This window comes from Paroedura picta, chromosome 1 (assembly GCF_049243985.1).
Source record: "Paroedura picta isolate Pp20150507F chromosome 1, Ppicta_v3.0, whole genome shotgun sequence".
Classification (NCBI taxonomy): domain Eukaryota; kingdom Metazoa; phylum Chordata; class Lepidosauria; order Squamata; family Gekkonidae; genus Paroedura; species Paroedura picta.
The window spans coordinates 89,591,146-89,609,987 of NC_135369.1; the positions used below are offsets into that span (position 1 = coordinate 89,591,146).

The 18,842-nt window shown below is 45.5% G+C and overlaps 1 protein-coding gene across 29 annotated transcripts in view; it reads right to left on the bottom strand.

The window, feature by feature from the left end:
• Positions 1-15,427, bottom strand: part of AFDN (afadin, adherens junction formation factor) — a 132,280-nt gene extending 116,853 nt beyond the window's left edge. For 5 of the 29 annotated variants that reach the window (XM_077347368.1, XM_077347416.1, XM_077347352.1 and 2 more), the window contains exon 1: positions 14,794-15,422. In XM_077347368.1, the coding sequence (XP_077203483.1) occupies positions 14,794-14,913 (120 nt within the window). In that variant the 5' untranslated portion in view covers positions 14,914-15,422. Of the gene's footprint in view, positions 1-14,625; positions 14,646-14,793 lie in introns of those variants that run through there. The other 24 variants (XM_077347458.1, XM_077347440.1, XM_077347359.1 and 21 more) reach the window with 10 other exon arrangements.
• Between the last annotated feature and the right edge of the window lie 3,415 nt (positions 15,428-18,842).

Genomic DNA, 18,842 nt, shown 5'->3' on the forward strand with positions numbered 1-18,842 from the left:
TAAAGCTAATCAGCACAGACTTTAGTTCTTATGTTTCAAGCTAATATTGAGTTTCTTAAACTTTTCACAGTGATTTAAATCTTTATGTTGAGAGGCTTGTGTGCTAGTGTTTTCCACAAACACTTCAATACAATTTCTTTGAGTTTTCTCTAACTCCTTTGGTTCCCAGAAGGCTGGCGAACTCTTTCCAGCATCCATACACCCTCCCCTGAAATACCACTACTGCTGTTGAGACTTTAACTGACTCGTAAGGTCTCTGAAGACAGTTTCTACCCCCACCGGAAGAGAGATAGAATCATAGAATCATAGAATCATAGAGTTGGAAGGGGTCATACAGGCCATCTAGTCCAACCCCCTGCTCAATGCAGGATCAGCCCTAAGCATCCTAAAGCATCCAAGAAAAGTCTGTATCCAACCTTTGCTTGAAGACTGCCAGTGAGGGGGAGCTCACCACCTCCTTAGGCAGCCTATTCCACTGCTGAACTACTCTGACTGTGAAAAATTTTTTCCTGATATCTAGCCCATATCGTTGTACTTGAAGTTTAAACCCATTACTGCGTGTCCTCTCCTCTGCAGCCAACAGAAACAGCATCCTGCCCTCCTCCAAGTGACAACCTTTCAAATACTTAAAGAGGGCTATCATGTCCCCTCTCAACCTCCTTTTCTCCAGGCTGAACATTCCCAAGTCCCTCAACCTATATTCATAGGGCTTGGTCCCTTGGCCCCAGATCATCTTCGTCGCTCTCCTCTGTACCCTTTCAATTTTATCTACGTCTTTCTTGAAGTGAGGCCTCCAGAACTGCACACAGTACTCCAGATCTCTGCAGTCTTCAGAGCTAACTCCCTGCTAGACTGGGTAGGGAATTTTCTTCTTTCTCTCTAGAAGACCTATCCTCTTTCCAAATTAAAGTCTTTGCCTACTTCCCAAACTTTCTTGCCAACTTTCCCCAATTGCCCATACGTGTTAAAACTGCTTAGCCACAACTCAGTTATGGCAGAAATCTGCCTGACTCTCTCCTCAGCCTGCTGCTCTTAAGTCTCTCTCTGTTAAGCTGACATTAACCAATCAGATTGCTTGGAGCAGCCTGCCACTCAACACTTTTGTTTCTGTGAAGAATTAACCTTCCATAGTCTTTCAACTACTTGCATAGCACTTCTAAACTTTTAAAAAGTGAAATCCATCACAAATGGTTTTCCATCATTATAACATGTTAACAATGCCTTCCACAGGTTCAAGCAAATACAACACATAATCAGTGACTTACAACCCCTACTGGACAATGAGTTCTCTTTCCCAAGCACTGAGGGTAAACCTTTTCTTTCACACACTCAGCCCCCCAATCTCAAACAACTCACTCACAACAATGCAATATCTAATGTGAACATGGACAGTGGTACTAGAGCTTGCAACAAACCCAGATGCCAACTTTGCTGCCACATAAACTCCAATGACACAATTACTGAACCTAACAACATCACCTACATCAAAGGCTTATACACTTGCTCATCTTCTAACCTTGTATATGTCATCAAGTTCCAACAATGCCCCTCTGTTCTATACATAGGTCAAACAGGTCAAACCCTCCGCCAAAGAATCAATGGACACAGGTCTGACATCAAAACCCACAAAACTGAAAAAAATTGTAGGGGAATACTTCAACCTTCCAGGACATTCAATAAGGTAGCGATCCCCAACCTGTGGGCCACGGACCACATGTGGTCCTTCGACTAAATGGAGGTGGGCCCCGAAGGACGCCTTCTCCCCCCCCCCTGGCCCTTTACAACACACTTCGGGTGTCATTGTCCCTCACCAGAACAGACCAAAATTCCATCCAGCCAGGGCCAATCCGGAGAAATGGCTGCCAGTCTGCTCCTGACCACCAAAGGGAGAGAAGGTCAGTAGGGCCGCCAAGGGGAATGAGAACAGAGGCCTGGACAGGCTGTGCCAGCCCTTTTCGCCCCAAGGCTGTCCTAACTGTCATGTCCAACTGCAAATTGCCTCAGAACCCTGACAGAGCTGGCAGGAGGCTGCAGAGTGCTCCCCCTCCCCCCTTTCAGGCCTGCTGTGAAGGAACCTCTGACAGGCCCTGACTGAGGGGAGGGAGGCCTTTCCAAGAGCAACGCAGGGGAGCCTGAGGGCCTTCCTTTAGAGGGAGGGGGGACTTTCCCCTTCTGCCAAACAGTTGCCTGACAGGGAGGCTACAGAAAAGCCTCTTCTCACTTAAAATACTGCTCTGGCCGGGGGTTAGACACAGCCAAGCCATGCGTCTTTCTTCTTTGCAACTCTCTGCAGATTTGAGGCCACTGCACAGCGTTATTCTGCAGAGGTAACTGGCTCTTTTGTCTCATGTTTCATCTGCACAACAACCCTGTGCAGTAGGCCTCAAGTCTTTCAATTCAGCAACAACCTATGTGGGAGCCCTTAAATGTTTCTTTTCTAACAAAGTAGCCCTTTCTGCCTGGGGAGCTGATCTTTATACTCTGCAGGTGAGCTGTAATTCCAGGAGCTCTCCAGCCCTTACCTAGAGGTTAGCTACCCCTGGGTTGGAAATACTACTGGAGGTTTGCATGTGGGACTTCAAAATTGAACAATGCCTCGGAGTCCAGCCTTCAAAGGAGCCATTTTTGCCTGCAGTTGAGAGGGAGTGGTGCAGGTGTGTCCCTCCTGGGCTATGGGCTTTAGCCAGCCCTTACCAGCAACTGTTTGTATTCTGGGGCACAGACAGGCAGACCAGCATCAGTCCTGTGAGTCGGGAAAGTGCAGGAAGATCTAAATAAATACTTACAGCCTGAAACTGTAATTAGTGAGAGGGAGAGGAAGGAAAGATGATTGGAAAATGCTTTGAGGCCTGCTGGGTCACTGCGGCCCATTCCCAGTTCTCTCAGACCTCTCACAGCCCCACATATCTCACAGGTTGACTATTGTGGGGAGACAAATGGAAACGGTGTTTGTAAAGCTCATCTGTAACCACTATGCCACAATTCCCAAAGGCCAGTCCTCTCCCACACTCAACGAACATTCCACACCACAGGTTCTTGACACCCATATCTCCACACCCATGCCCTCATTTGCCACTACGCTGCCACAATCTCCCACACAACACACACATTCAACCCCATGCCATTACAGACTGGACAACTCCTCTCTTTCCTCATCTCACTGCCAAGCTCTAGCGCCCGTTGTATTCTTGGATCCAACGGGCTTTGCCCCTAGTCTTAAAACCGCCCGCGGCGCCGCGGGCACCTCGGACTAAATAAAACAATAAGGGCTTGGGGGAGGAGTTAGGGCGGGCTCTGTCCAGAATAAAAATTTGGAGGAGTGAATCAGGAGCCGCGAAGCTCCTGGACCAAGGAGGCCATTGCCTCCTTGGCCACCATTGCCTCCACTTCGATGCGGGGAAAGGAGCAGGGCCCTGCTCCTTTCCAGCCGCCCGCCCGCCCGCCCAACTCTGCCTTCTTGCGGCCGCTGGAAGTTTAACCTGAGACTGGGAATCATCATGCAATTTGCCCAGGTACTAGAAAACTCTCTCCCAGAGGAAAACTTGGTAGTCTCCCATAATTACTTGATTGATAATTTGGTCTTGAAGGTGACAGAAGTGCAAAACTTTCTTCTTTAAATGTCCAGATGGCAAACTGGATCTGTGAAGTCCAATAGACCCTCCAGGATAAAAAATGCAACTATCCCTGCAGCATCAAGAGTAGAGATTAATCAAAATTCTGCCCTTTGGATGGTTGTCTTAAGTGGAAACATCAACATCAAGGGCTTTTACATTCTTAGCATTCATCCCCTGTAGAGATAGAAATCTGCATTAGAAGATACTGTAGTGGTATCACCTGGTGATGGGTCTGAGGCACTCTTGGAAATATAGCAAGATGCCATGGAGACCTCTTCTTCAGGCTTATGATATGGAGACCAGAACATAACCAGAGTGGGGTGAGCTTCCATGTATCCCCATCTCTTCAAGTCAGGCCCCTCTAAAATTTGGGGGTGATGCCCAACCCATCTATTTAAATAGGATGGCAACATAAAGTAAGAACACTGAGGGTGGCCCACCAGTTGCCATGATGAAGTCCCAATTCTGAGGTGCTAGTTGATCCGCAGGGATGCTAGGTTGGTTATAATCTGCATCTGAAAAGGAACTGGTAAAGGAAGGTAGATGTGGCGAGGGGATGTGTGGGAGAACCAGGATCTCATCCTGATCAGTTTCTGTACCCTTATAATAATTATTAAATTCTCAGTTGAGTCAGGTAGCATCAAAAACAATACAAATATAACAAATTATAACTATTCAACTATTTAATTAGGTTCTAAAACTATGAAAACCATTAAAATCATGCTAAAAACTGTGTTTCCATGCTAAATACTGCGTTTCAGATCTTCTGAGGGGGGTTCAGTAATGTTCATCTGTGGGCAGTTGGGTGGATTCTCAAGCAGGGAGGCCAGCATTTTCATCATGATATTCCTGACCTGAATCATAGGCCTAGCAAAACAGCTCTGTCTTATTTGTTTGTTTGTTTTGATTTTTATACCATCCTTCCCTACGGCTCTGGGCAGTTTACATAAAACATTTTTGAACATTAACATAGAACAGTATCAATATAACAATATAACAATAACATACCAACTACAGGCCATCCTGAACAGTTTAAGGTCCTGGAGGGCCCTGATCTCACTAGGGAGAGCATTCCCTCAGGCCAGGGCCTGAGCCAGGGGCAAAAACCTGTCACACCCAGCACAGACTCGATCTTCTTCTTATGTTTGTTATATTGCTTCAAGAATGGAACCCAAGTTTGGTTGATGGTCCTGGAGAAGGCCAACATAGGTGCCTAGATTCTGTCCTTAGGGTGACCAAAGCAATAGTTTTGGAGGGATCCAAGCCATCCTGTTAGTTGGGCCTGTACGAACTAAACGAACCAATAGGGGCCCAAGTCGAGGGAAGTGGATACAAGACAGTAGAACCCAAACTCAGAGCCATCTTGGACAAAACTGAGGAAGTGAAAACCCTGTCCCATAGTTTGGCTTTCAGCCTAGAGGCTCTACCTGACCAAGCCAGTTCAGAGTAAAGCAATGGCAAACTGCACAAGCTCCAACATTATGAGGCTTTCCTTAGCACAGAAGGAAGAGTTCAAGCTCATCACTGTGCATCATTTTTTCTTCCACATTTTGAAAAAAAATTTAAGTGCCTTGGACACCATAACAAGGGACCACAAACACAACAAAACAGGGATAGCCCAATTTATGATGGGGCTTGCTTTCCATGGAATCAACACAAGGAGTGTAAACAAGTCTTTGGTTGACCTAAGAAGTCTTCTTTATCCATGATGATGGCAACAAAAATCACCAGAGCACTCAAAAAGTCTCTATCCTCTAACTGATGGAAGAGGGTGCTTGCTGTTGGAGCATGTGACACATCCCGCACATGTGCCAGCTCCAAATAAGGTAGGGTGCCACCTCTTCGGAGTTTTAAAGCTAGAAAGAAAATGTCCCATGGTTAGCCTGTGCACGTGCAGTTCCAATGTGGGGCTGCACAAGACGATGGAAGATGAAATCAAACCTAGACCCAGGTTTACCTGTGTAAGAACCAATCCAGGGTCAGAGCCATCGAGGAGCAGCCTTCACCTTATCTTCTTACTGTTTTTTTCAGAATGTGTGCAAAGAGGCAGAAGATGTGGCGACTTTGAGTGTATGAATGGAATGCATCATATATACTCACTTGTTATTGTTGCAGATTATATTTATTAATTTTATGATGATATGACAAAGCACATTCAGTGCTTTCCATCTGATAAAGAAACACACTTTTGTCTACCAACTATCAGTCCTGAATCTCAGAAACATCTGGGCACTTAGGTGTGGACTGTGAATTGTCCTGAACTGTGGCCCTTTTTTTGAGTAAATTACTTGGCATCCTTGCATTATGAACAAAAAGCCAAACAGAATTCATTAATTTCACAGCTGCCTCACTCATGACCACACCAGTCTAGCCAAGATGAAAATTCCATCTGAGGAATATTTCTAATTGATGTTCTTTTAGATTTTAATTCCAGTGAGCTTCAGTATCTACGTCTGAGGGGGTTTTTTTAAGGATAAAAAATTTAAAAGCAGAAATATGTGGTATGGTTTTCCCCCTTGAAGATTTAAATTATGTTTTTAATAATTTCACAATGTATGAATTTAAGGGTCTAAAAAGATTAAATGCACAGAATGCACACAAAAACATAATTCACCATTGGTGGATCAATATTTTATATGTTTAGGAAACAGTGTTTACTACAGCCAAGAACTCCCAGGTTGGGTTCAAATCCTTGGGTCAAGCCATCTCTCTCCAAATAAACTTTAAATGCATCCAACTGAATTTATGGTAGTACTAGGGGCCAAGCCTGTGGCATTCATGAATACAATGGGTGCTAGATTAGAGGGGTGGAGTTTAAGACCTGGAAAGGCCTCAGGCAGCTGTTAGGGCACTCACCTGCAGGGGCAACTCTCATGCAACAGGGATCTGCAAACTCTGAGCCTCAGAGGGAAGCGGAAGGAGGCGGGGTGGTTAGGGTGGGGGATGGATGGTGATTGGCTGGCCACTGGACAGAGAGACAAGCTGGCTGGAGGAGGACACACTCAGGGGTGGGACAGCCGCCCTGAGTGGGTATTAAGCGCTGAGTGGCACTTAAACCATGAGACATGCTCCTCCTCCAAGCCCTTACCAGAAATATATTATGTGGAACAGATTGTATTTAGTTGACAGTGTACTTAGCTGACAGAGATTGTAGGTAACTATTGTAGGTAACTATTTACCAAAGGAAAAATCCAAAAACCATATAATATCGTTTGTTATGAACAAAACCCAATACAGTGTGCAAACTTCTTAATTTTTCAAAACTCCATGAATCTGGATCTAACCACACAAAAGAGGGAGAAAGTCCATAAATTATTTAATGTCTGTTTTCTTCATTATATGCAGTATGCTTTTACACATATCTCTTTGGAGGAAGGACTTATCTGGAGTTTTATTTCATATGCTTAAAAGCTGTGATTTTTCTATAATGATTTGTAGGCCACTTTCAGCCATAAGGAAAAGTGAGATATAACTATTTTAATCAATATCCTTACCATTGTTCCATCTAATATTTTGGAAAAGCCCCTGTGGGTGGAGTGCTGACCGGGACACATCGTGTCCATCCTGCACTTCTGCCTGTACAGTCCATAGTGGCTATGCCCAGCAAAGCTAGCGCTGCCGGATTGGGCCAGCCCCTGGAGCACCCACCTTCAGGCCTCGCAGCCAGATGCTGGCACTCTTCTGCTTGCCTTGCCATTGCCCCAGCTGGCAACACAACATGCGGCTCCAGCGCTGCACACCAGCCCACCCACCTACCTCTGGACGCCTTGCCCCAGCCACAAGCTGCCACACACTCCCCACCAGCCGCTGACACCTGCCCAGCCTGCTGCTGCACCTGGCCGCCGGAGGCAGCTGCAGCAGCAAAGAGGTGGCAGGCGAGGAGGTGGTGGGGAAGCAGCATTAGTGGCCCTGAGGAAGTGGGAGGTGGAAGGTGCTGCAGCGGCAGCTAAGAGGCTGTGGCAAGGTGGCAGGCGCGGCTGTGAGGAAGGTGCCACACATATGCAGCAGCGGTGCCAGCACCAAAGCAGCACATGCTGTTATGGGCCAGGAAGGGAGTCCGCTCTGCACCTCGCGGAGCCAGACTCCCCGCACGCACGCCACGTCCCCTCCCCAACACCTCGCTAGTGCCCATAGCATTTACATGTGCAGCAGGCTTTTTACCTAGTAAACAAATAATAAAAAGCAAACGACTGAATGAATGTCTCTATAGCATCAAGTGTAACAAACATATTCCATTAAAAGCAGAGGTAAAACATGATCCTCATAGGATGAGACTATCTGAAGTTTCTCCTCCCCACCATTTGATATATTACCCAATTTGAACTTCATTGACTATTTACCTAGCAGATCTGGTAAATTTATTTATAATTTTGTAATTATAATGATTACCATATTTTCTCTGCTTTTCAGAGAACCCATGCATTCAACTGATGCTACAGAGACATCTTATCAACCCAGTGGTTATTGTATCTTCAACTAAAGTTTGCCTCTCTACACAGCACCACCTAATCTATTCAAGTCTGCAGCATATTTCATTCAGGACGAAAATGAATTATCAATATCTCATAATCTAGAGCAGTGGTCCCCAACCTTTCTGAGGCTGGGGACCGGCAGGGCATCGGGCCGCGCCCGCGCATCGGGCTGCGCCCGCGCATGCCGTGTCCGCGCATGCCGCGCCCACACGGGCCGTGCATGCGTGATGCGTGGCCCGGCCCTGATTCCCTCTCCCCGCCCTCCCGCAGTAAGAAGCTTCCCGGGCTGCAAGCTTGCGGCCTGGGAAGTTTTTTACTGCGGGGGGGGCGGGGAGAGGGAGAGGGAGCCGCGGCCCGGCGCCATGGCCTTCGTGGCCCGGCACCGGGCCGCGGCCCGCAGGTTGGGGACCACTGATCTAGAGAATTTGAAAAGTGAAGAAAGGATAATCATGTATACTGCTATGAGTTCCTTGCTGGATAAAAATGTAGGATACATTCAACACAGAAATGATCACCAGCAGAATTAAGCATTTACAAGGTGGAGCCCTAGGAAAGCCTTTTTCAATCTTGTCCTAGAATATTTTAAATGTTTAGGAAACAGTGTTTACTACAGCCAAGAACTCCCAGGTTGGGTTCAAATCCTTGGGTCAAGCCATCTCTCTCCAGCTAAACTTTAAATGCATCCAACTGAATTTATGGTAGTACTAGGGGCCAAGCCCTGTGGCATTCATGAATACGATGGATATTCATGTATGAGGACAGCACTTTTTGAGAACATGCTATTTACATAAAATCTGTTAAGTATTATTACATATTTGCATGAACGTCACTTTAAAATTCTAAATTTCAATGCAACTGCATCTAATTGTCAAGCCATAAGAACAACCCTGTTTAATCAGAATGATGGTCCACCATCCTGTTTCCCACAATGACAAACCAGATGCACAGTAAGGCAACAAGCAGGGATGCAGTGGTCAAAAGCTCCTCAGCTTCTGATCCCAAGATTTGACATTTAGAGGCATACTACATTTCCTCACATCAAAGTCCCTTTCAGCCATTATGAATAACAACTAGCAATGGACTTGAATTCCATGAACTCACCAAATCCCTTTTTAAGCCATCTTAGGTAGCAACCATAACAACATGCTGTTTCAGGAAGCTGCACCAGTTAATTATATGATGCATAAAAAAGTATTTTCTGTTGTCTGTCCTGTACCTACTACCCATGTATTTCATTGATCAGCACTAAATTTTACTAATTGGGCAAGAAGAAAAATACACTTAATCTACTTTCTACAGACCAAGCATAATTATTCTCTTGAAAACATTTGTCCTCTCCAAGACATGTTCTAGCAATGCTACACTTTTCACAGAAATGTTCATTTACCTGACTGAACACTTGACAATTATGAGTAATAAACAGCAACTATGCCACAAAGGTACAAATAAGGGTAAGGAGTAACAAAAAGGCCAAAGCAAACAACTTGATTTGTTAATTTCCCCAATGAAAAAATTGTAAACTTAGGGGAATAATTGAGGGGGGGAGGAACCTACATGGAGTATTCTCTCTCAGGACAAACTAAAAAAAATTTAACACAAGGTTTCATTCATTCAAAGTACCTTTCAAGATCTGTGCAGTATGAAGAGTCGTATGCAAGAAAAATCTGTGACACTGAATAATACCTGTCTATAAACATAAGCACATTCAAATCCTAAATGCATCTCTGAACTTATGCATGGTAACCTTTGCCCAATCACATTCTCCTGTTCTCACAACAACATTTTGAGGTGAAGTGGAAGACTGAAGAATAATGTACACTGCCCAGAGGTTCTTGCAGGAAATGCAACCTAAGAGGGTAGTTAATTAAAATAAATTTTAAAAATCATGAGGAGCATACTCTTTGCTTGTGGACTCCTACTTGCCTTTGACCAGCAAACTTTAGATCAGTGGTTCTCAACCTTCCTAATGCCACGACCCTCAGCACCCAGCCGCCGACGCCTCGCCTCTTCGCCGCCGATGCTGCCCCAGGTAGCCAGCGCACCGCCGGGGCCCGCCGAGCCACGGCCAAACACACTCGCCGCTCCCCAACTTGATGCGGCCCACCCGACCCTCACTGCGCCGCAGCCCCATCACCCTCGCAGACTGACGAGCCCCGGGAGAGCTGCCCTGCCCCACGCCGACCCCGCTAGCGCCCGTTGCATTAAGACTGCAGCGGGCTTATTCACTAGTTGTATATAAATTGGTTTTTTCTCGGGGTTTCTCAGGTTAGTTCTGCCTCTTGTCTCGCCATGTTGCGATGCCACCTGGAGCACCTGGTAGGAGACTGCAAGCTTGCAGCCCGGGGAAGTTTTTTACTGCAGGGGGGCGGGGAGAGGGAACCGCGGCCCGGCGCCCTGGCCTTCATGGCCCGGCACCGGGCCGCGGACCACAGGTTGGGGACCACTGTTGTAGTGGATATAGATTTAAAATCAGTAATCTGAATCTGCTGTCCTCTTAATTTGCCCCCACCTCATGGTCAACCTTTTTACCTCATGTTCAACCTTAAAGCATCCTTTCTCAATTTTTTTGTATATTGAGAAAACTCTGAGACATTTTTCATTTTTGTGCAGAATATTAGTTGGGAAGCAGAGCTGTGTACACACCCATCTAGTGACCCTTCCCATCCGTCACTGAAAATTTTGGGAGGGGGGTAAACATGACCATATATGGCCATATCACCCAATAAATTTTAAAAAATATATACAAAATTAATTAACTCCCACCCATTCAGGAAATCCTTCTAGGACGTCATGAAACCCTGGTTGAGAAAGCCTGGTTTAAAGGATCAATACCCGGACACCTGCTAGAAAGAAACAAGCAGCTAATTGGTTTGCCTTACCAGAGTATAAAGAAAGTCCATTTGAGCACTTAAGAGCATAAGGAGCTGGGAGGTTGGCATTTCTCCTCTATGCACAACATAGGTCCACCTGCTCAGGACAGAACATGAGATGCAAGTAATTTGAGATGTTTCCTTTACTTCAAGATAAACCTTCTTTGTAACATTGTTACCCCAGTTTCCAGAGTCAGGAAGTTATTCCAATCCCTCCAACCACCGACTACCCCCCTAGTCAGACCACAGGCTGTTTCGTACTACCCCCTTTAAGGCCAACCTCATGAAATGGACCTGAGGGTCCTGAGGGCCCCTCTCCAATCTATCTGCCTAATGTTTTTGTAAGCTGAACTGGATCCCATCTTATCCTATGACAACAATGATTCCTAGCCAGCCATGCATTTAACTGGTTTATGCCTTAGCCAAACTCTTCCAGCTATCACTCAGGATGGTACAGGCAGTGCTTGATCATGGTGGTGACATGTTTTGTGGGACTTCCACAGCAATGGCCAATATGCTCCTTCACCACAGCTGATCCACCCCCCCTTGTCAGTCCACAGCCTTCATCATCACAGCCAGGAGGAGGAAGGGAACTGAAACTTCAAAAATTCTGTCACTGGAATAACAAAACTTTAGGGAGAAAGCCTCGGATGGAAAACCTAAGATGTATGTATGCTTTTAGGTATTTTTTCCAATTTTTGTTTGAATAAAGGATTTGTGCATATACATTTCATAAGTATGTCAAATGTTGAAATGTTATTTATTACCATGATGCACTTTGTTCTTAAAAGGAATAAAATTAAAAGTGTAGGTTCAATAATATATACTGTAATAATTTCTCAAAATGTTTATAAAGAGATTGATCAGAAAAAGAGTTGGCCCTAAATGGCTTCAAAATTCCTGGAAAATTTACATTACTGCACCAGCATATATATAATATATATGAAAGCTAAAGGGAAGAGTTAGTTTCAGACAAGTAGCAGTGTTCTCCTGCAGCAAAACAGCTAAATTTGAGTCCAGTAGCACCTTACAAGCCAACAAGATATTCAGGATATAAGCTAGTGAAGGTTCAAAGCTTCCTTTATCAGATACCAGAGAGGACAGACAATGAAGAACCTGGTTGCTACAGTTTGGGGGCTGTTTCCCTCATATCATAGCTAAAGAGGAGATAGCACAACCACTGTAAGACAGTGACAGTGACCCAGCCACCACTGCAACAACAGTGCTTGTACATCCTACTACCACGCCACTGTCCAAAGCAAAACTTAGCAAAAAATGGTACAAGAATCCACAGATAATTTACAAAACACTCTTAACTCCACCACTAGGCATCCCACAGTATCCCCATTCATATAATAATGTTGATAGGGGAGAGGAATGGGAAGGCGACTGTAAGCCGCTTTGAACCTCCTTCGGGTAGGGAAAAGTGGAATATAAGAATCAACTCTTTTTCTTCTTCTAATCCCAGAATGAAGTGTGTACATGAGAGAACTATAAACATAGAAGTATGACAAAAAAGCTATACCAAATTGTTACAGTGTATTAAAAATTATATATTATGCATCCCTACGATAAATGGGATTATGATCTAGTAACCTGTAAATCACAGGTGCAGATTTCTATCATTATACATCAAGGTACATATTTTTTAAAACTGTGCAATGTTCCACAGTACAACTTGCCACATATTTCAACAAGCAATTCCAGTTGCTCCAGTCTTATCACGTTGGGAAATTTTTTCTTCACAGAAGAAAGTATCATGGCATATTGCACAGGTGGCCTAAGACAACTAGATTTTCAAGTCTTAGTTGGCAGCTGCTAACATAATGACTGAACAAACCTAACCTGTCAGAAAATTGGAAGGGAAGCCAAAGATGTAAAATTCCGCACCAATGTTTTTATGAAACCAGTGATCATGTGTGAATGAAAATCTGAACTGGCAAACTACTTCTGTCTAAAACCAAGAAAGGCTAACTGTATTAATGCCAAAAGTTATTTAAAAGATAGAGTTTGGGTTTACTATATACCCATACAAAGGTTCAACTGTCACAGACTCAAATATTGCATAGAAGTCATGAGAATATAAATATGAAACTGCTTTATAACAAGTCAAACTTTTGTCTATCTAGCTGAATGTTTTTTATGTTGACTTGTAGCAGCTTTCTAGCAACTGAAGCAGAAAAAGTATTTCCCAACACTTGTTATCTGAGATATTTTTAACTGGTAATACCAAGATTGAACCTGAGACTATCTACATGCCACCCATATGCCCTACCACTAACCATTTTGCTAAAAACATTTCCTTTCGTCAAACTGAAGTAAATTCAGAACGTTGTCGGAATCATTTTGGCTAAATGTTGCCCATTTAAAGATAAAGAAAACAAATACATTATTAATCACTAAGCTTTTGTTAGTAACTGAAGAACAGAGCCAAAAGCAAGTGTAAATTTCCTTCTCTTCCTTGAGAACAGGCACATGATCAGCCTGCATCCAATGACGAGAGTACAATCCTGTTTTGACCGCAACAGAATGAACTGCCTATTAATACTTCACCCACACCTTTCATACTGACTCACACATACACACTGACCAGCCAAAAAGAATGAGACACAGTAATGGGGCGTGACCTGAATGTTCCTTTGGGGAGGGGGAAGTATTAAGAAAACATTTCCCAGTATATTTTGCCAGTACAGCTTGTCAGTTTTCAATACAGTGAAGCTTGATCATAATATTTACTTTTCAAGAATACTGGCATGTTCAGAGTTTCTGTAGTCATTCGCTCTGCCAGTTTTCTATTACAACTGGTGAATGCATTCTCTGTCAGTCACCCACTCCACTACTCATTGTATTGGTCATTTCAAAAAAGTTATTTGTAAGCAGTGTAACACTTTTGCAGAGTTCATCTTCTACCCTCAAACAAAATCACCTTGATTCCCATTTCCTAAAATATTAAGAGGTATTTTCCTGATCTCACCCTCCCACTCCAGATCTCAGGACTCTCACACACCTATTAAAAGACAGGCACTTTCTACAACCTCCAACTACAAACAGGAAAAGATTACACAAAAAAAGAATGCCTTTCAAACACTATAATGCCTTTTTGTTTTTTGCTGTCAATTCTACAGAACTAACCCTGGGTTTTCCCACTTGTCCTAAATACCAAATTTTAATCCCTGGAGAGGTGTCAGCATTACTGTATACACTTTGCTGAAACAGGGGAGCCCTTGGAAAGGAAGGGATAATGATGGGGACCACCAGTTGGTTCTTTCAGGATCTGGAAAGGGGATCATCAGAGAATAACAGCGCACCATCAAAAGGCAAGACTGACAAGAAGGTTTGCAAGGGGGTGGGGCAGCCAAGCCAGCGAGGCCTGCACTGGGAACCGAATCTCCACCAAAGGGAAACCGGGGGGGGGGGGGGTGAACCGGGAACAACTCAGTGGTAGGTAGCAAAAGGCGAGACAATCTCATCCGGGGAACCAGGGCATAGGGCGAGGAGGGGGGCGTCCAACTGTGTACAGGTACTGGTGGGGATTGTTTTCCCACCGAGAACAAGGGGAGATCGGTGGGAGTCGCCTTCCTGTAGCCAGAGGGAGAGACGACGGCCGCGCCAGGGAGGGAGGGAGGGAGGCGGCAGGGGGTGCCCCACTGGGGCTGGCGGGTCTCTCACCTCGGGAAGGGGCGGGGCCTCTGCGCGGCCAGGATGGAGGCGCTGGTGGGAAGCGCCGCCGCCGGCCTCACCTCCAAGCGGAGGGGCGTAGATGGACGGGGCACGGGAACGCCCGGAGGATGCGTCCGGCGGCCTCCCCCTCCCCCTCCCCGTTTCCCCCTCGCTCACCTCCGTGGGGGGGCTGATCTCGAACAGGTCCAGCCGGTTCGCGTTCCAGTGGTTGATAATGTCGGCCAGCTTGCGCCGCTCCTCTTCCCGGCTGCCGCCGCCGCCACTGCCGCCCGACATCCTCCTCAGCAATCCGCCGGGGCTCTGCAAGCCACCCACACGCCGGGAGGGCCGCGCCGGGCCGGGCCGCGCGGCTTCTGCGCGGAGTTCCTGGCGGGTTGTAAAGCGCGGCGCCGGGGAGGTTGGAAGCGGTCAGTCCTCCGGTGCCGCCCCTCGCCGCACGAACCCTTTCTCTCTCCCCCGCGCGGACTCTGCCCGCTCCGCTCGAGGGCAGGCACTGACTGGCTCCGGGCTCGGCGGCAGCGCTTCCTGCTCGGCGGCGTCTCTCCTTCGCCTCCCAGAGCGCCGCAGCCGCCTCGCCTCGCCTCCCCGCCCCAGTTGTCTCCTTCGCTTGCCTCCCTCCCCGCCTTTTCTTCCAGCGAGCGAGGCATACACCGTTCCGTGCGCGTGACCGCTCAAGCCGTTCCACCAGGAGCTCGTCACAAGCGCCGCTCACCTCCTCCCCCACCCTCCCTCTCCTGCGCGCGCGCGCGAGGCACCCACATACGGAGGGCGTGCGTGTGTGTGTGTGAGCGTGTCGGGTCAACAACCGGCGAGTGCGCGCCCCGGAAGGGGGCTGAGCGCGTGGTGCTCGCGCCTAGCAAAGCTGCTCTCTGTGTGAGGAGAAATTAGCAGTTAGAGCGGGGCGGACAGACAGAGCCGCGCAGTAGCCTGCCGAGACAGCAAGAACAATGCAGGGTGGCGGCCGGAGGGGGCTGGGTTTACGTTTGCCTGCAGTCGCGGGTTCTCGGGGGACGCGAGTGAGGCTTCTTTTTGTTAATTTACGAGGTTTTGTTTTTCTGAAGATTCAAAAGCCTTAAGGCGATTACAACCTACTCCGATTGGGGTAAAAAAAAATCTAAAAATAAAAACACGCGCTGGGAGAGAGTAGAACTTGCCGGATCTTTGAGTCCCGGGTTGAAGAGACATGTCATGGATTTATGTGGGAATTTCCCTTCCACCTGCAGTTTTCCATGTATAAAGTAAAATAATGGTAGCCTGTTAAAGTGGAAAGGTTTCAAGTTACGTAAGACTTCTTCCAGCAGGCTTTGGCTGAGAAGGTGGTAATGGGAGGCTAAAGATGCAAGCCTAAGTGTGTTTTGCTTGGAAATAAGTCCTACTGAATTTACTCTTGAGTAAGCGCAGTTAGGAGCACTCTGTAAAATTCTTTCCAAACCTTCCAACAACAGGAAGTACTGCTTGAAATCCTTTCAGTGTAGTGCTGGGGTTTGGTATACCGATGGCAGGTTTGCTCACTACCATCACTGCTGCTCCCTTGCTGATCCAGTTAGTCTCTTTACAATCACTGCAAAAAGTAGGTAAAGTAGGTAACCCAGTACCACACTAAAGTTTTGGGATAAGTGAGGATATCACAAACAGCTGGCTTGACCACCCATCAGTTTGCTACCAGTAGCAGCTTCTGTCTGGTCTGCCAGTTTCTTGTCTCCATCTTCCATCATTGTTATGGCAGAGAGGCAAATTAGCAAGACAGGGTGCACCTTGAATATTGTTTTAGATTAGGGGCAGTACTCTGGGAGCACTGGAAAGATGGGGGTGAGGAATTTGGGGGCAGTAGAAGGGCAGCATTCTGACTCTTCCTGCTGTGGCTACATTTTCCTAGCAGGAAACCTTCCAAACTGGCTTGCCATTGCCTGCCTCTGGGTAGTAGTGATCCTTGATTTCCTTGTTTGTGCCCCATCCCAGTACTGACTCTACTTAGCCTTCCGAAGAAAGCAATACCTTCAGAAGGTGTGCTGGATAGGATCCTATTTCTGTTGAGCTCCTTCAGCTCCTCAGACTGTCTTTTCCAGGCTCCACTCCAGATCTCCAGGAGTTTCTTAATCCAGGGTTGTCAACCCTTTTCCAAAAGTCTCCATCTTAGGGAGAATGGAAAAGCCTTCTCCTGCATGCTCCTGACCATGGCGATTTTTCCATGGCTGGCTGGCTGGCTGGCTGGCTTCCTTCCTTCGTCTGTCTGTCTGTCTCTCCAATGAGGATGCAAAGCGGCTTTTACAAATGACTTTCACAAAAAACTTATATTTTTCCCAGACTAAAATATGGAACACTTAAAACACACATATGCTGTGGTTCAGTGTTCCTTTATGAAAAGTTGTGATCGTATCATATTTCCACTTCAATGTTAATATGCTAAGTGACATACTGGGCTGGTTAGCCATGGAGTTTTATGCTGTAATTTCTGAAACAGCAGAATTATGTCTCAACATTTTATTTTGAAGGGACCATAGTGGGATTACTATTACAGAAAATGGATTTGAATTTAGAGAGTATTGTTGTGTGGTCATTGACAGGTCTTGAACAATCCAAAATTCTTCACATTTCCCCAGAGAAGCAATATAAATAGGCAAGATTGACTGATTTATTGTAATGTATACACCACTTTTTCAGTGAAAGTCAGTGGGTACTTATAGAGACAGCAGATATGATTCATTATTTTATTTATTACATTCATTACATTATTATTTGTCATATTTTGATCCTGCCTTTTATCCAAGGACCTCAGGGCACTAGACATCAACCACCACTTATTCATGTTATCTTCACAACAACCCTGTGAAGTAAGCTACACTGAGAGAGACTGACTGGCTCAAGCCTACCAAGCCACCTTCATAACAGAGTGGGGATTTAAAATGACATCTTCCATAGTCTAATCTGACATCTGTGGACAAGGGAACTGAGAAGTAATATATATATTTGAACATAAAGGAGCTATGGCAACCAATTGAGGGATTGTGACTTAGGTTACCAACCTCCAGGTGGGTCCTGGAGTTCTGTAATTATAATTTATTTCCAAACTGTAGAGATTGGTTCTAGAGAAAACGGCAGCTGCAGAGAGCAGACTCTGATATATCATAGGTTCTACGAGGAATATAATTTCTACAGCAGTTACAAAAGGTGGATGCCCTTAATATGTCATTGAGACTAGGAGAATAATTGTTGCTTGTAAAGGCACTACAGGCCAGAAAATGATTAGGGGTAAAGAGAAAGCTGGAACTTTTGTTACCTAGTGTTCTCCTATGGATCATCAGTGGAATTTAAGCACTGAAAGAAACCTGAATAATTTTTTTTAGATTGCATGGAACATGATTGGATATTAACCAATTATACCAGCACAATATTTAGGATTGACAAGTTAGTATGGCATATTGAACACATGCATGGAGACATTCAGAAGGGATAGAAAAGGCAAGAAGTAAGATGAGGTACAAAATCAAAATCTGGATTTTGGTGAGAGAAAGTAATTTCACAATAACATGTTTCCAAATATTAAATGTTCTGAATCTTAGGAGACAAAGTAAAGATACTAATAAGTATATCAGTCACTAAAGTAACCAATTAATTGCCAGGTCAGAAAAGGTATAAGTCAGTTTGTTCATTCTGATGCATTTGTTTTAATATGACGTTCTTAGGGTTACAGACGCCAGTTCCTTTCTCCCTCTTTTGAGTACAAACCAGGTGAGGGCATGCAGTGATAGAGCATGTGCTTTGTATATGCAAAATCTAGTTTCAATCCATGGCAAATTCAGTGTATGTATTTTTTAAAACCACTGACTGCTTGGAAATATTTAACTCAATATTAGATGTGTAATGTAACTACTAGAAATAAAACCTGTTATGGGAAAAACTACAATGGGCTCTAGAAAAGGTGGGGAGCAGGAGCAATGGGCTGTAGTAAAGGTGGGGGTGGGGAGCTATGCAAACCACTCTGAAGCGGGAGGGGGGAGCCCTCTCTCTGCAGCCTCAGAAGGGTGGAAGAAGAAAGACCCCACCAAACAGATGACCCTGAGTCTTAGCTGCTTGGCAGAATCTTTAAATACTCCCCCCACCCACAGCTGTGAAGAGGGCTTTCCCCACAGCCTCAGAAGGCTGTGCATGGAGGTAAAAACTATTCAGTCTGGGAGGGAAAAAGGCATTTAAAGATCTTGCCATAC